At 47.6% G+C, this 13048-nt stretch overlaps 1 protein-coding gene across 1 annotated transcript; it reads left to right on the forward strand.

Moving 5' to 3' along the window:
• The first annotated feature begins 2895 nt into the window (after positions 1–2895).
• Positions 2896–11694, forward strand: Slc38a5 (solute carrier family 38, member 5). The gene is made up of 16 exons (NM_172479.3): positions 2896–3020; positions 3402–3458; positions 3546–3624; positions 4167–4282; positions 4390–4463; positions 5102–5194; positions 5313–5391; positions 7635–7717; positions 8094–8152; positions 8255–8383; positions 8536–8615; positions 9208–9308; positions 9544–9659; positions 10373–10517; positions 10608–10711; positions 11267–11694. Exons 1-16 carry the CDS (start codon positions 2998–3000, stop codon positions 11366–11368), a joined length of 1440 nt encoding a protein of 479 aa, NP_766067.2. The 5' UTR covers positions 2896–2997; the 3' UTR covers positions 11369–11694.
• Positions 11695–13048: the final 1354 nt, after the last annotated feature.

Genomic DNA, 13048 nt, shown 5'->3' on the forward strand with positions numbered 1-13048 from the left:
TCTGAATAGGACTCCATTTGCCTAGGAATTAATGCCAACAGTTGACAAGTGGGAACTCATAAAGGTAAAAAGCTTCTACACAGCAAAGGAAACAATCAAGGGAAGAGGGAAGCCACAGGATGGGAAAGGATCTCTGTCAGCTACACACTGAGAGAGAAATAGTATTCAGAATATACAAAAAACTAAAAAAAAAAAAAAAAAACCCAAACCCCAGATAGTCAATGGTCTAATAAGAAAGGGGGCCTATGAAGCTAGTCATGGTGGCACAAGCTTTTAATCCCAGCACTTGAGAGGCAGAGACAGAGATATCTCTGTGAGTTTGCGGCCAGCCTAGACTACATAGCAAGTTCTCACTAGCCAGAACTTTGTTTCAAACCTAAAAAGGAAGGGGGTATGGATCAGAGAATTCTCAAAAGAAAAAATAAAAATGGCTAAGAAATATCTCAGAAAGTGTTCAACATCCTTAGCAATGAGGAAAATGGAAATTAAGACTACTCTGAGATTTCATTTACTCCAGTCAGAATGGCTATCAAGAAAACACAACAGGTGTATTCACACACACACACATCGTATGCATACACACATATACACATACATGTATACATACACACATATACACATACATGTATGCACACACATATACACATACATGTATGCACACACATATACACATACATGTATGCACACACATATACACATACATGTATGCACACACATATACACATACATGTATACATACACACATATACACATACATGTATACATACACACATATACACATACATGTATACATGCACACATATTTAAATGAAGTTACACCATTAGGGTGATGATGCTTCTTTTTTTGTTTTTTGTTTTGTTTTTTTGAGACAGGGTTTCTCTGTGTAGCTCTGGCTGTCCTAGAACTCACTTTGTAGAACAGGCTGGCCTCGAACTCAGAAATCCTCCTGCCTCTGCCTCCCAAGTGCTGGGATTAAAGGTGTGCGCCACCATGCCTGGCTGTGATGATACTTCTTACAAGGGCCATAGTCTAGCTTACAAAAACTTCAGTTCCAGACACAAGAAGCCTCCTTACAAGTCACTGGTCAGAGGAGTTCAAGAGATTCCCCAAACAATATAAATATGGGCTCATCGGCATTGACCTTAGTTGTCTTCCCAGAATTTCAAGGTAAATCCCTTCTGCTGAAGACAGCACACACTGTGGACTCAGGACTTGGAGGAACGGAGCCAGAACTGGCCTGGAAGCCTCGTCCCTGAGCACCAGAAGTACTCTTCAGAGTTCTGGAAGGTGCTGTGTAAGTTCCCTGGGGCTGCAGGGACAACCAGTAGTCTTATCCATTTGTCATGACTGTGAAATACAATGACCAGCATAGCAAGATATCCCCAAAGGTGCAATAGTGGCACTTCTATTTTGGGGTGACCAACAACTGTCTAATTGGACTTATGACCCAATCAACAGGAGAAAATTCATACCTGGCACTGTGAACCTAGCTGACTTAGCCATGGCTAAAGTCATGGAACCTAGTGGGGAATTTATTACTGCCCGTTTCTGAAGCCAGTATGATTTCCATTTGCATTTTAAGTACCTACCCTTAAACCCACAGGTAAGTGTAGCTCTCACCCATCCTCAAAGAAGGTTTTTTTTTTTCAGCAGATAGAGACCGTTAATGCAGATATCAACTAACTGGCCGTGGTGTGCCCATTCCCAGTCGATACACACACAATGCAACTTCGACATCTAAAGCTTGGAGGGCTTTATAAAGAGAGGTTTTAAAAGGTTGTCAGAAGAGGATCAGAGCATCAGCTGAGTGACTATATAGGACAAGGTAGCTACACCCATACAATCTCAACAGTGTAGGTGCCTATGCAAGACCATTAACAACAACATTAGTTCACGTACTCGCAAGCGTGTGTGTGTGTGTGTGTGTGTGTGTGTGTGTGTGTATCTCAAAAGGCTTCACTTTAAATAAACTCATAATGTCTCTAGGCAGTTCATGACTGCTCAAAGAGGGGAGAATCAGTCTTGCCCAGGGAGGAGGTTTCCCAATCAGTTACCCAGTACCAGTGGTCAGCCCTAAAAACGTATACATTCAAGCAACACTGAATAGACCCAGCAGGGTGTATTTATGTATGTATGTAGACGTGTAACAATAACAATTAAAGTGAAAAGGGAAACAGTGGAGATAATACATGAAAGCAGGAGGGGCCTTGGAGGCAGAGGAAGGAAAACAGTTGGAAGCAGAGCAGGGTATGGTAATAGGGGGAATGAAGACCATCAAAGCACATTTCATACATATATGACATTACATATATGAAATGTCAGAGTGAAACCCATTATTTTGTACAATTTGCTAATTAAAAAAGGCAGGCTTTCCAGGTTTGGGTGGGGATTGCAAAGACAATCTTACTCTGAGAAAGACATGAGGATCTGGGAGGGGGCCTTGGGTATTGTTGGCAGGCTCATTATCAGGAGGGGAAATGTTTAAACTTATGCGGGCTTGTGAGGCACCCCAAGCTCAGAAAGCGGCTCAGGTCTCCTAAACTTTTCCTCTCAGGAGAGGAGAGTTTAAGGCTTGATAGGGATCCGAGAAAAAGGGAAGTTTAATGAGAGTCCCCAGGTCAGGCTTTTCCCCCCCTTTTCTTTTTTAGTGCTGAGGATTGAAAGCGCTCCTCCAACTAGTTACATTCGCATACCGGTCAGTTCTTTCCCAGCAAGAGGGGCATTTCAGTTTGTTTCAGTCTCTGGTGAAGATATTCAGAACCGTAGTAAAAGCAGTTTGCAGAACTAGGGCTGGGGTCTCTAAACTGGGAGCGGGGGAGGGGGGGGGGGAGGGCGGCCCTAGGAGGGGTGGGGCAGACAGGTGACACGTGTCCCTGTTAAGAGCCAGCCGGAGAGAGGTGGGGGCGGGAGATAGGGACTGAAAGAGACAGAAAAGGGCAGACGGCGCGGGAGACAGAGTCTGCCCTGTGGGAGGAAAGTTCTATTTCCCACTTCAAATGGCCATTTCATGCGCTGTGGGGTGGGTCATTCTGTATCTCTTTGTGTCTCTCCCTTCTTCTATTTATCTCTTCTTGCCTTCTTTGCCCCAGGTCTGTCTAAGAAGCTGTTTTTGGTTTTCCCTTCCCTGATATTCCTTTCTCTCTCTCTCTCTCTCTCTCTCTCTCTCTCGTTCTCTCTCTCTCTCTCTCTCTCTCTCTCTCTCTCTCTCTCTCTCTGGCTTGTCAGCTCTCCACTTTCTCCTTTGGCGCTCTTTCCTCTCTGTTCCTGCTTGTCTCTCTGTCCAGTTGCTCTAATTTACATCTGTTGGTCTCTGCTGGGCTCCTCTGCCCTTCTAACTCTCCTCACTTTCTAGTTCCTTCGCTCCACTCCTGACCCTCCTACCCCATCTCTTTGCCAACAGGATGGAAATGCAGGAACCAAAGATGAATGGAACCCTCTCTGCGGGTGCTGCTGCGGGGTAAGTGGGGGGATTCAAGGAGCCAGGGTTGTTGGGGGGAGGTCCGGGTTACCTCTTCATCAGCCTCGGTTTTTCTGCCCTATCCAGCTACAGGCAGGAACGCGAAGGCTTCCTGCCCACCACCCGTAACCCTGCTACTGGGAGGAAACCTGTCCAGTTCTTGGATGTAAGTGAGCCCACAGGACCCGTGCAAGCCTCACCTCTCCTATCTAATCCCAACTCCTTCTCCTCCCCAGCTGCTCCCCGGCTAGCTATCTCCCCGGCCCAGCTATTGGCTCCTCAGTTGCTGCCATCTCTAGATACCCCATTTCCTCAAATGCTCCCGCTCTAGCTCTCTCTGTTGCCTAGTTTCTCCCTTCCCACCGATTGCCCCTGACTTAGTGACTGTTCTCCCTAACTCTTCTCCTCTTCTGCTTCGGGCTGCTCCCCCTCTGTAGTTTCTTATCTCCAGATGCTCCCCTGCAGCCCCCTTGCACTTCCAGCTGCGCCCTCCAGACTTGTCTCCTACTTTTCCCTTTCTAAGCGCTCCCCTTCCCATCAACTATCTCTTTCAGCTTCCTCTTGCTTCCCATCGCTCCTCGCTCCTCGTGGATGTCTCCCCTCCCCAGTTGCCTTCACCCTCCTGTCCTTTCCTGGCTCCACTCTAGCCTCTTGTCCTGTTCTCCTCCTCCCCGTCTGTGTTTGCTGGATCTTGCCCCTTGTCAACAGTTCGAGGGGAAGACATCATTCGGAATGTCAGTGTTCAACCTCAGCAACGCTATCATGGGGAGTGGCATCCTGGGACTGGCTTATGCCATGGCACACACTGGAGTCATCTTCTTTTTGTGAGTCTATGTGAGGCTTTTTGGGGGGTGGGGTGGGGTTGTTGGTCTGTGGTACAGAGGGCTGAGTGGGAGACCTGGGCCAAGTCTCACTGTGCTGTGTGTCATAGGGCCCTGCTGCTGTGCATTGCTCTCCTGTCTTCTTACTCCATTCACCTCCTGCTGACCTGTGCCAGTGTTGTAGGTGAGATTCCCAACCTCAGTCCCCATCCTCTGTGGACCTCAAACTCTAGATTCCAATCCAGAGCTCAACTCAGATCTTGAGCCCCAATCCCAGCCTCACTTTCTTGATGTCTGATTGCAACTCAAATCTGACTCTGGACATAAGCACTCTAACCTCAAACCCCAAACTCAGCACCCCAGTTTCCATACTCAACTCCCTGTATGACAGATTCCTCATTCAACCCCAGACCAGCCCCCAGACTAGATTACCATCTCCCAGTTCCCAATACCCACTCCTTTGGCCACCAGACCTTTTCCAGCCCCAGACTACTGCATTCTATCTCAGGAATCTTCAGGTCCTCCTAACCTGGAAACCAGTTCTGAAATACTAAGACCTCTGCTTCCCAGCAATGATGGTCCTAGGACTCTCTCTCTCTCCATTGTCTCAGTCCACAGTCTGTCTCCCAAACCCCAGCTCTTTGCCTTTAGCCTTTAACTTCTCCCTGGCCTCAGATACCACTTGCCAGACCCACAAATTCCACCTTAAACCACATAGCCCTCCACACCAGCCTCTATCAGTCACAGCTGAATTACAGTTCTCCCTCCTAGCCTGGCTTTCCCAAACTCACAGGCTATTCCTTCCTGCCTCCCTGTTCACAGGCATCCGTGCCTATGAGCAGCTGGGACAGAGGGCATTTGGACCTGCCGGGAAAGTAGTCGTGGCCATCATCATCTGTCTGCACAACGTTGGGGGTGAGATCGTAGGGAAGGTCAACTAGAGGGAAGAGGGTATACCAAGTGAGGTAGGCTTTCTCAAGGGTGGGCTGGGGAAGAGGGAACCCGGATTAAATATCTGCTCCTTCTGCACCAGCTATGTCCAGTTACCTGTTCATCATCAAATCTGAACTCCCCCTTGTTATTGGCACCTTCCTGCACATGGACCCTGAGGGGTGAGTATATAGTACCTTCCAGGGAGGGACCCCAACCCTACTTGTGAGTTCTAGCCATCATCTTTAATGCTGTATCTACCTGACTCCCAGGTGCTGTGTTTTGAGACTACTGCAGGTTAACCGTGACTGACTATGACTCCTGTGTATTATGAGTCAATATCAAATGTGACCATAGGCCATAGGACTCTGGTAGACCAGAGGCTGTTTTTGAGACTTCTTCAGGCTGATTTTGCCTGGCAGCTGTCTCTGTATGCTTAGTGTGTGCTGACGTTGGCCACATGTGTGTGACTGTACAAATCCAGTAGATGTAGACCCTGGATTGAACTCAGTGACTGTTGGACTGGCTGATTCTCTCTGGCCAGCCATGTGATGGATGACAGCTGGGTCCTGTATGCTGCGATTGAGCCCAACCATATGTGTTTGACACTTGGCTACTCTTATTTTTCCTGTTTAGCTGATTCTGGGTTCATCGGGCTATTGGACGCTATCTATCTCTAAATGTGTGATTGCTGACTCTAGTGGTCTGTGGGTCATGTCAACTGTGTGCGCTCTGTCAACTCCATCTCCTTGTTTGCTTTGGCGATTATTGTATGGCAGATCCTCCCAGGCTGTGTGTGTGCTCAGGGGAATGTGACTGTGGAGGTTCTCTTGATTACAGTTGCAACCATGTATATATGTTTAGACTGTTAGACTCCATGTTCACACTACTGGCACAGCATCTAAGTTTTTATTTTTAAATTATTATTATTATTATTATTATTATTATTATTTTGGTTTTTCGAGACAGGGTTTCTCGGTAGCCCTGGCTGTCCTGGAACTCACTTTGTAGACCAGGCTGGCCTCGAACTCAGAAATCCGCCTGCCTCTGCCTCCCAAGTGCTGGGATTAAAGGCATGCACCACTACTGCCCGGCTAAGTTTTTATTTTTTAAAATACATATACAATGAATGTGTTCATTTGTGCACACAGCAGTACTTTTTTTTTTCTTGCATACGTCTTTATGCCTCTGTACTTTTCTTTTTTAAATGTGGATGGAACCCAAGGTCTCTTGTGTGCCAGGCAAGTGCTCAGTCACTGAACTGCATACCCCTAATTTCCTCTGCATACGTTGTTGTTGTTTTGACACAGGGTCTCTTTAGATAGCCCTGGCTGTTCTGGAACTCACTATGTAGACCAGGCTGGCCTCAAACTCACAGAGATCTGCCTCCCAAAGTGCTGTGGCTAAAGGCATATGCCACCATGTCTGGCTTTCTATACACCTTTTTGAGAGAGGATTTGGCTCTGTAGCCCAGGCTGGCCTGGGATTTCCCTTGGCTTCTCAAGAGCTGGGATTTACAGGTCTGCACTACCTTGCCTCATGCCTCTGTATATTTTGGCATAGGTTTGTATGTTTAGAGACCAGGTCTTGCTCTAATCCTGTGGACTTTGGTGCACATGTGTGACTTGGTCAGTTAAACTCAGGAGTAGTTTCACGTGCCTGACTGACAGTTTTAACTAAGCACTTTGTTTTTAATCTCTGTATAGCCTGTGAAGTGCTTGGTTTGATTCTGAAACTATCCAAATATGACTAGGTATGTCCAAGTCTTCTTTTTTTTCCTCTGCCTTGCTGGGGTTCAAAGCTGGGGCTTTTGGACATACTAAGCAAGTAAGTGCCTTCACCAGTGAATGACGGCCCCTGCCAAGTTAATGACAACCAAGTCCCATTGTGTATGTAACCAAGATTTATTCTATTCAATTGTGTCTATGTAATAGGAAGAGAATATGTGAATGCCTGGAACATAGCATAAAGTGCGTATGTGTTGTACGTGTGTGTTCTTGTGTATGTGCACATGAATGCACATGTGTGAGTAAAGGCCAGAGATTGATGTCAGGTATCTCTTCTCTCTTTACCTTATTTTTGAGACTGGACCTCTCATTTTACCCAGAACTCATCAATTAATTAGGTTATAGCAGTGTGCCAACACTATGTCTGTCCATCCACAGCTCTGGGAGTTTGCATGAGTGTTGGAGATCCAAACTCCGGTCTTCATCGTCACCTAGCAAGCACTTTACAAACTGACCTATCTCCTCAGCCCTAAGTTTAAAAAAATTCTTTATTTTATATGTTTGTCTGAATGTATGTTGTGCATTTCATATATATGGTGCCCCCAGAGGCCAGAAGTGAATGTCAGATTCCCTGCAACTGAAATGTAGGCATCCGTGAGCTCTCTGATGTGGATTCTGGGATCTCCTTGTCTTCCTAGAGACTGGTTCTTGAAGGGGAATCTCCTTATCATCCTGGTCAGCTTGTTAATCATCTTGCCCCTGGCTCTCATGAAACACCTGGGTAAGGAGGCTGCCTGGGTCCGTCACTGGCTAGCAGGGTTAGAGTGTGGGAACTAGGCAGAAAAATTCCATTTTGTTTTATTTTCATTTTGGTCCTGGAGACGGAACCTAGGGTTGCACACAGACTAGGCAAGTGCAATATCACTGGGCTCTATTGCCAGTCTGGGGAAAAAAAAAATCCCATTTTCAAGGGTTTGGAACACTGAGGGGTTGGGGAGGGCTTGTTTGATTTGGGTTTTTAACAGATTAGTCGGAGTTTTGTATAGAGGTGAGGCTGGCTCAGGTGGAAACAAAGGCTTATTCGAAGAAGGACAGACCTTTGGTGTGTGGAGTGCCAGGTTCCTTGAATTCTGAGGCTCTGTTATCACCTCCTGTAGGCTACCTGGGGTACACAAGCAGCCTCTCCCTGACCTGCATGCTGTTTTTTCTCATTTCGGTAAGTCTGAGAGCGAGGGTGGGGGGAGAGAATGGGCAGTGGTGGGGGACACTGAAGCAAAGCCTTCTCTGTGAACTTGCTTCCTTACTCGTGACCCCCTAGGTCATCTATAAGAAGTTCCAGATTGGCTGTGATGTGAGCCACAATGACACAGTAGTGGAGGCTGAACAAGCTCCTTTGCAGGCGTTTAACAGCAGCTGCGAGGCCGAGCTCTTCACCGTTGACTCGCAGGTAGGTACACAGGCAGGTAGGAGCTTGGACCACACGGGGCCATCTCGTCACATCCCAACGTTTTGTTTTGATCAGAGTACCTTACTTGAGAGGGAATGGGATCCCCAGTACTGTAGGGATTCTAACTCTATATTCATGGACCATTCCCCCAGATGTCTTACACAGTGCCTATTATGGCTTTTGCGTTTGTCTGCCACCCTGAGGTGCTGCCCATCTACACAGAACTTTGCCGGTGAGTAGAGAGGCATGTGAGAGATGGGCCTGCTAGAGGGGGCAGTAGCCATAATGTCTGGCAGCCTCCATGGTAACCTTGGTATGGTATCTTGAGGGTGGCTGGCTTTGCCAAGGGAGGGATTTGGAGTGTCCACGAGACCTCAGAGACTCAGGGCAGTGAGTATTTCCTACTTGGATTTAAGTGGTCCACTCTTTTAAAATGTGAATAGACAGAGTTAGGAGGCAGCCATCAGGTGACTAGACAGAAGAGATGATGGTCTGAGGAAGCAAGAATGGTCAGATGGCTGGGGAGACAGATGGACAGAGGAGATGCAGGGCTGGGGTTTCTGGATGACTAGACAGAAAGGGGCAGTATCGATGGCTCTATGGAGGAAGAGTTGGAGATAGTCATATGTGTGGAGATATAGAAGGACAGATAGGGGAGGCTTGGCTAATTATAAGGGGGAGGGACGGGTAGAATGTCAGCGTGGACCAGCTGAACATTGTCAGATCAGGAGGAGGGAGACTCTGGAGGGTTGGGGGAAGTTTTGAGGGTTCTGGGACAAGATCAGGGGTGTGGACATGACAGTTTCATGATCTATGCACTTCAGCCCCACCCAGCGCAGGATGCAAGCTGTGGCCAACATGTCCATCGGAGCTATGTTCATCATGTATGGACTCACAGCGACCTTTGGATACCTCACCTTCTACAGTGAGTGTGGCTAGGGCCAAGGTTGGGTGGAGCTATGGTAGAAACTGAGCCTGAGCTATGGCAGAGGCCTCTGAGCTTCCTCACAACCCCCACTCCCCAGGACCTTGGGCTCATCAGTTTCCAAAGGGAGAGTGAGCATCACGTGTGTAGACTTTATCATCATGTACGTGTGCCTTGGTTTCTGAGCTAGTGAGCCCAGTGTTCATGCATCTTGTGTCCCCTCCTTATGGTCCAGGCACTGTGAAGGCAGAGATGCTGGAAATGTACACCCAGGAGGACATGCTTATCCTTTGTGTGCGTCTGGCCGTACTGCTTGCAGTAACCCTCACTGTGCCTGTTGTGCTTTTCCCTGTGAGTGGGGGCAAGGAAGACCTGGGGGCAGGGTGAAGGGATATGGATGGATGAGCAGAGAGAAGAAAAATGATGTTTGGCAAGAAGGTGGAGATAGGAGCAGATAGGTAGGTGGAAGACGTAGGGACAGATACACAAGAATGGGCCTGATGAACATAGACCGCAGCAATAGATGGCAAAAGAGGACATGGGACCAGGGATGTAACTGAGTTTGCAGAGTGAGTTTACCCTGAGTGAGATCTCAAGCACCATGGTGCATTCCTGTAATCCCAGCACTCTGGAGCTAGAGGCAGGAGGATTAGGAGTTCCAGGTCAGTCTTAACTACAGGCTGAGTTTGAGGCCAGCCTTGGCTGCGTGAGATTCTATCTCAAAAACCACAAACAAAGGAGGGACATGGTGGGAGAGGCAGTCAGAGAGGGAGAGAGGCAAGGATGAGTGATGGTCAGAGGATAGGCAAATGGGGAAATAGAGATGGATAGGAGAGGAGACAGATGTCAGTAGTGGTGGAAGTCGAGCTAGATGGTCATACGGAAGAAGATGGGTTGTCAGGGTAGAGGCACAGATACTTGGTCAGACAGGTAATACCTCCAGGTATGCTGGAGACATAGAGAGCGGGATAGGGAATCAAGGATCTTCGGCAGGGTAGAGACAGACAGGATCCCATGGCAGAGGGACCACATGTGAGTCCTGTCCTGCCCTTCCTTGGCTGCAGATCCGCCGAGCCCTCCAGCAGCTGCTCTTTCCAAGCAAGGCCTTCAGCTGGCTACGCCATGTGGCCATTGCCTTGATTCTGCTTATTCTGGTCAATATCCTCGTCATCTGTGTGCCAACCATCCGCGATATCTTTGGGTTTATTGGTCAGTATTGTCAACCCTGGTTCCTTGTCCTGTCTACTGTGGGCCTTGCCCTCAAACTTAGGTTGACTGCGGTCCCTTTCTGTCCTTCAGGGTCCACTTCAGCCCCTAGCCTCATCTTCATCCTTCCCAGTGTCTTCTACCTCCGTATTGTACCTACTGAGGTGGAACCTTTGTTTTCCTGGCCCAAGATCCAGGTGAGTATCCCAGGAAGTAGGGTTGGGGGAAGAGGCAGCATTCTGAAGAGGGACTACTTGCTCCAAGATGCTGAGAAATGCAAGGAGCTTCATCTAGATGGGGCTGGGGAAGGAAGCAGTATCCAGGAAAGAAGGGAAGATGGTAAGGAAGAATGAAGGCGGTTGTCTCAGAAAGGGATATCTAGCAAGAGAGAGAACAGTCTAGAAGGAACTGGCAAGCTGAGCTTATGGTTCAGCTGCAGTGTGTTCCTAGCATTGGTAAATCTCTAGTTTCTCTCTCCAGCACTGCAGAGTGTGGAGGATTTTTCAGATAGATGGAGGGCGCACCACTGGGGAGAGAGACAGAGAAACTCTGAAAAAGGGATGGAGGGAACGAATTCCCAGAAGGTTCTGAGAAGATGGAAGATATACTTCAAGGAGGGACAGGGAGAACATAGGAGAGTCAGGAATGGCTGGGGCTTCCCCTGGAAAGGGTGGAGGACTTCCAGAGCATTCTCCAGAAGGCTTTGGTGCATGATCCAGGCCAACTTTACCTTTTCTTCCTATTGCCCACAGGCCCTGTGCTTTGGTGTCCTGGGAGTCCTCTTCATGGCCATCAGCCTGGGCTTCATGTTTGCCAACTGGGCCACAGGCCAGAGCCGTATGTCTGGCCACTGAGCTGGCCTGGTTTGCCTCACTCAGCCCCTATGCTCACGCGTGTATACGAGGGAATCCAAGTCACTTTCCTGAGTCCTTCCTGCCTGGGACATGGAGGTGTCTGGTCTCTAATAACATTGCTGTGGGAAATGGGGACAGTTGAGGAGGCATAGTAAGTAGTTTATCCCCTTCCCCTTAGAGTTGCCTCACTGCCAACCTCATGAGAGGAGGTATGGGAGGCCAGGTCCTTAGAAGAGTTCTTAGCCCACATAGTTCTCACTTCCTAGATGAAGCTGTTAGGGTTACCCTGGCGCTAAAAGGGAAGAATAAAGATGCTGAATGAAAAACCTGGTCTGAGCCGTGTGTTATTTCTCAAAGCCTTACTAGAAGAAAAATGCCCAAGTTCAGGCAGGGGGAAACTGAGGCTGTGAGTAGACTCCTGCTCCTTGTCAGCTGTGCCCTGCTTCTCCCCATTCCTTCAGTGACATGGCCTTCAGCTCAGCCACTCCCTCATTTACTTACTCAACATTTATTGTGAGGTTGGGAATATAGCAGGGAATGTTCAAAGTGTCAGACATAGAGTCAGGAATCAAGTAGATCGGAGTGCTTCAGGACAAAAGACAAGAAAAAAATGGCCTAAACTTGGTCTGCTTCCCTTTTCTGTGTGGCTCATGAACTAGAAAGGTTTTGCAAATTTCTAAAGTATAGGAAAAAAAAAATCAAAGGAAGAATAGTATTTTCCAGACTGGCAAGATAGCTCAGCAGGTAAAAGTACCTGCTGCCAAGCCTGACAAAGGGACCTTGATTTGGAAGAGTTGTACCGATTCCCATCTATTGTCCTCTGACCTCCACACAAGGACCAAGGCATTTTGTGCATATGCAAATGCATGCGTATCCATGCATGTGCATGCACACACCTCAAATAAACATGCATGCACATCCATGCATGTGCATGCACACACCTCAGATAAACAAATGTAAACAAATAGATAAAACTTGAAGCATGAATGGTGTTTTTGTGACACTTGGAAATGATAAGAAACTCACATTTCATTGCCTGGATGGTCTTGCTGTAACGTGGTTATTATGTGTGTTTGCAGACTATTCATGGCTGTTCGTGCAGAACTAAGGAGTTGCTAAGGAGACCATATAGCCAACAATACCTATGTTATTCATTCACTGGCCTTTGCCAGAAAAAAAATTAGCTGAATGCTGACTGAGTGGAAAGGAAGAAAAATACCACCCCACTTTGAGACAGGGTCACACTATGTAGCCTTTGGTGACCTGGAACTGGCTGTGTAAACCAGGCTGGCTTGGAACTCACAGACATCTACTTACCTCTGTTTCTGCTTCCCAAGTGTTGGGGTTAAAAGCATATACTGCTATGCCTGAACTTATTTTAAAAAAACTTTAAATTTTTGTTTTGTGTGTGTTATGCTTGGTCACTGCAGAGGCCGGGAGAACATATTGGTTCCCTGGAATGAAGTTACAGATAGTTCTCAGATGCCATGTGGTTGCTAAGAACCAAATCCAGGTCCTCTGCAAGAGCAGCAAGTGCTCTTAACTGCCTAGCCATCTCTCCAGCCCCATAAAGGATTATTTTGAACCCTGAAGCAAAGAATTTCCAAAGCAGAAGGAACAACAAGTACTAAGTCCCTGAGGCACGGATGACCTTGACTGGTCCAAGCAAGAATAAGGAGT

This window comes from Mus musculus, chromosome X (genome assembly GCF_000001635.26).
Source record: "Mus musculus strain C57BL/6J chromosome X, GRCm38.p6 C57BL/6J".
NCBI lineage: Eukaryota > Metazoa > Chordata > Mammalia > Rodentia > Muridae > Mus > Mus musculus.

What these genes read in the sequence shown, in the direction of transcription:
- Slc38a5 (NM_172479.3), top strand. Translation starts at nt 2,998, where the DNA reads ATGGCCATTTCATGCGCTGTGGG. An exon ending in TGCTGTTTTTTCTCATTTCG is followed by an intron (nt 8,153 to 8,254) that starts GTAAGTCTGAGA and finishes GTGACCCCCTAG; the next exon opens with GTCATCTATAAGAAGTTCCA. An exon ending in TGCCTGTTGTGCTTTTCCCT is followed by an intron (nt 9,660 to 10,372) that starts GTGAGTGGGGGC and finishes CCTTGGCTGCAG; the next exon opens with ATCCGCCGAGCCCTCCAGCA.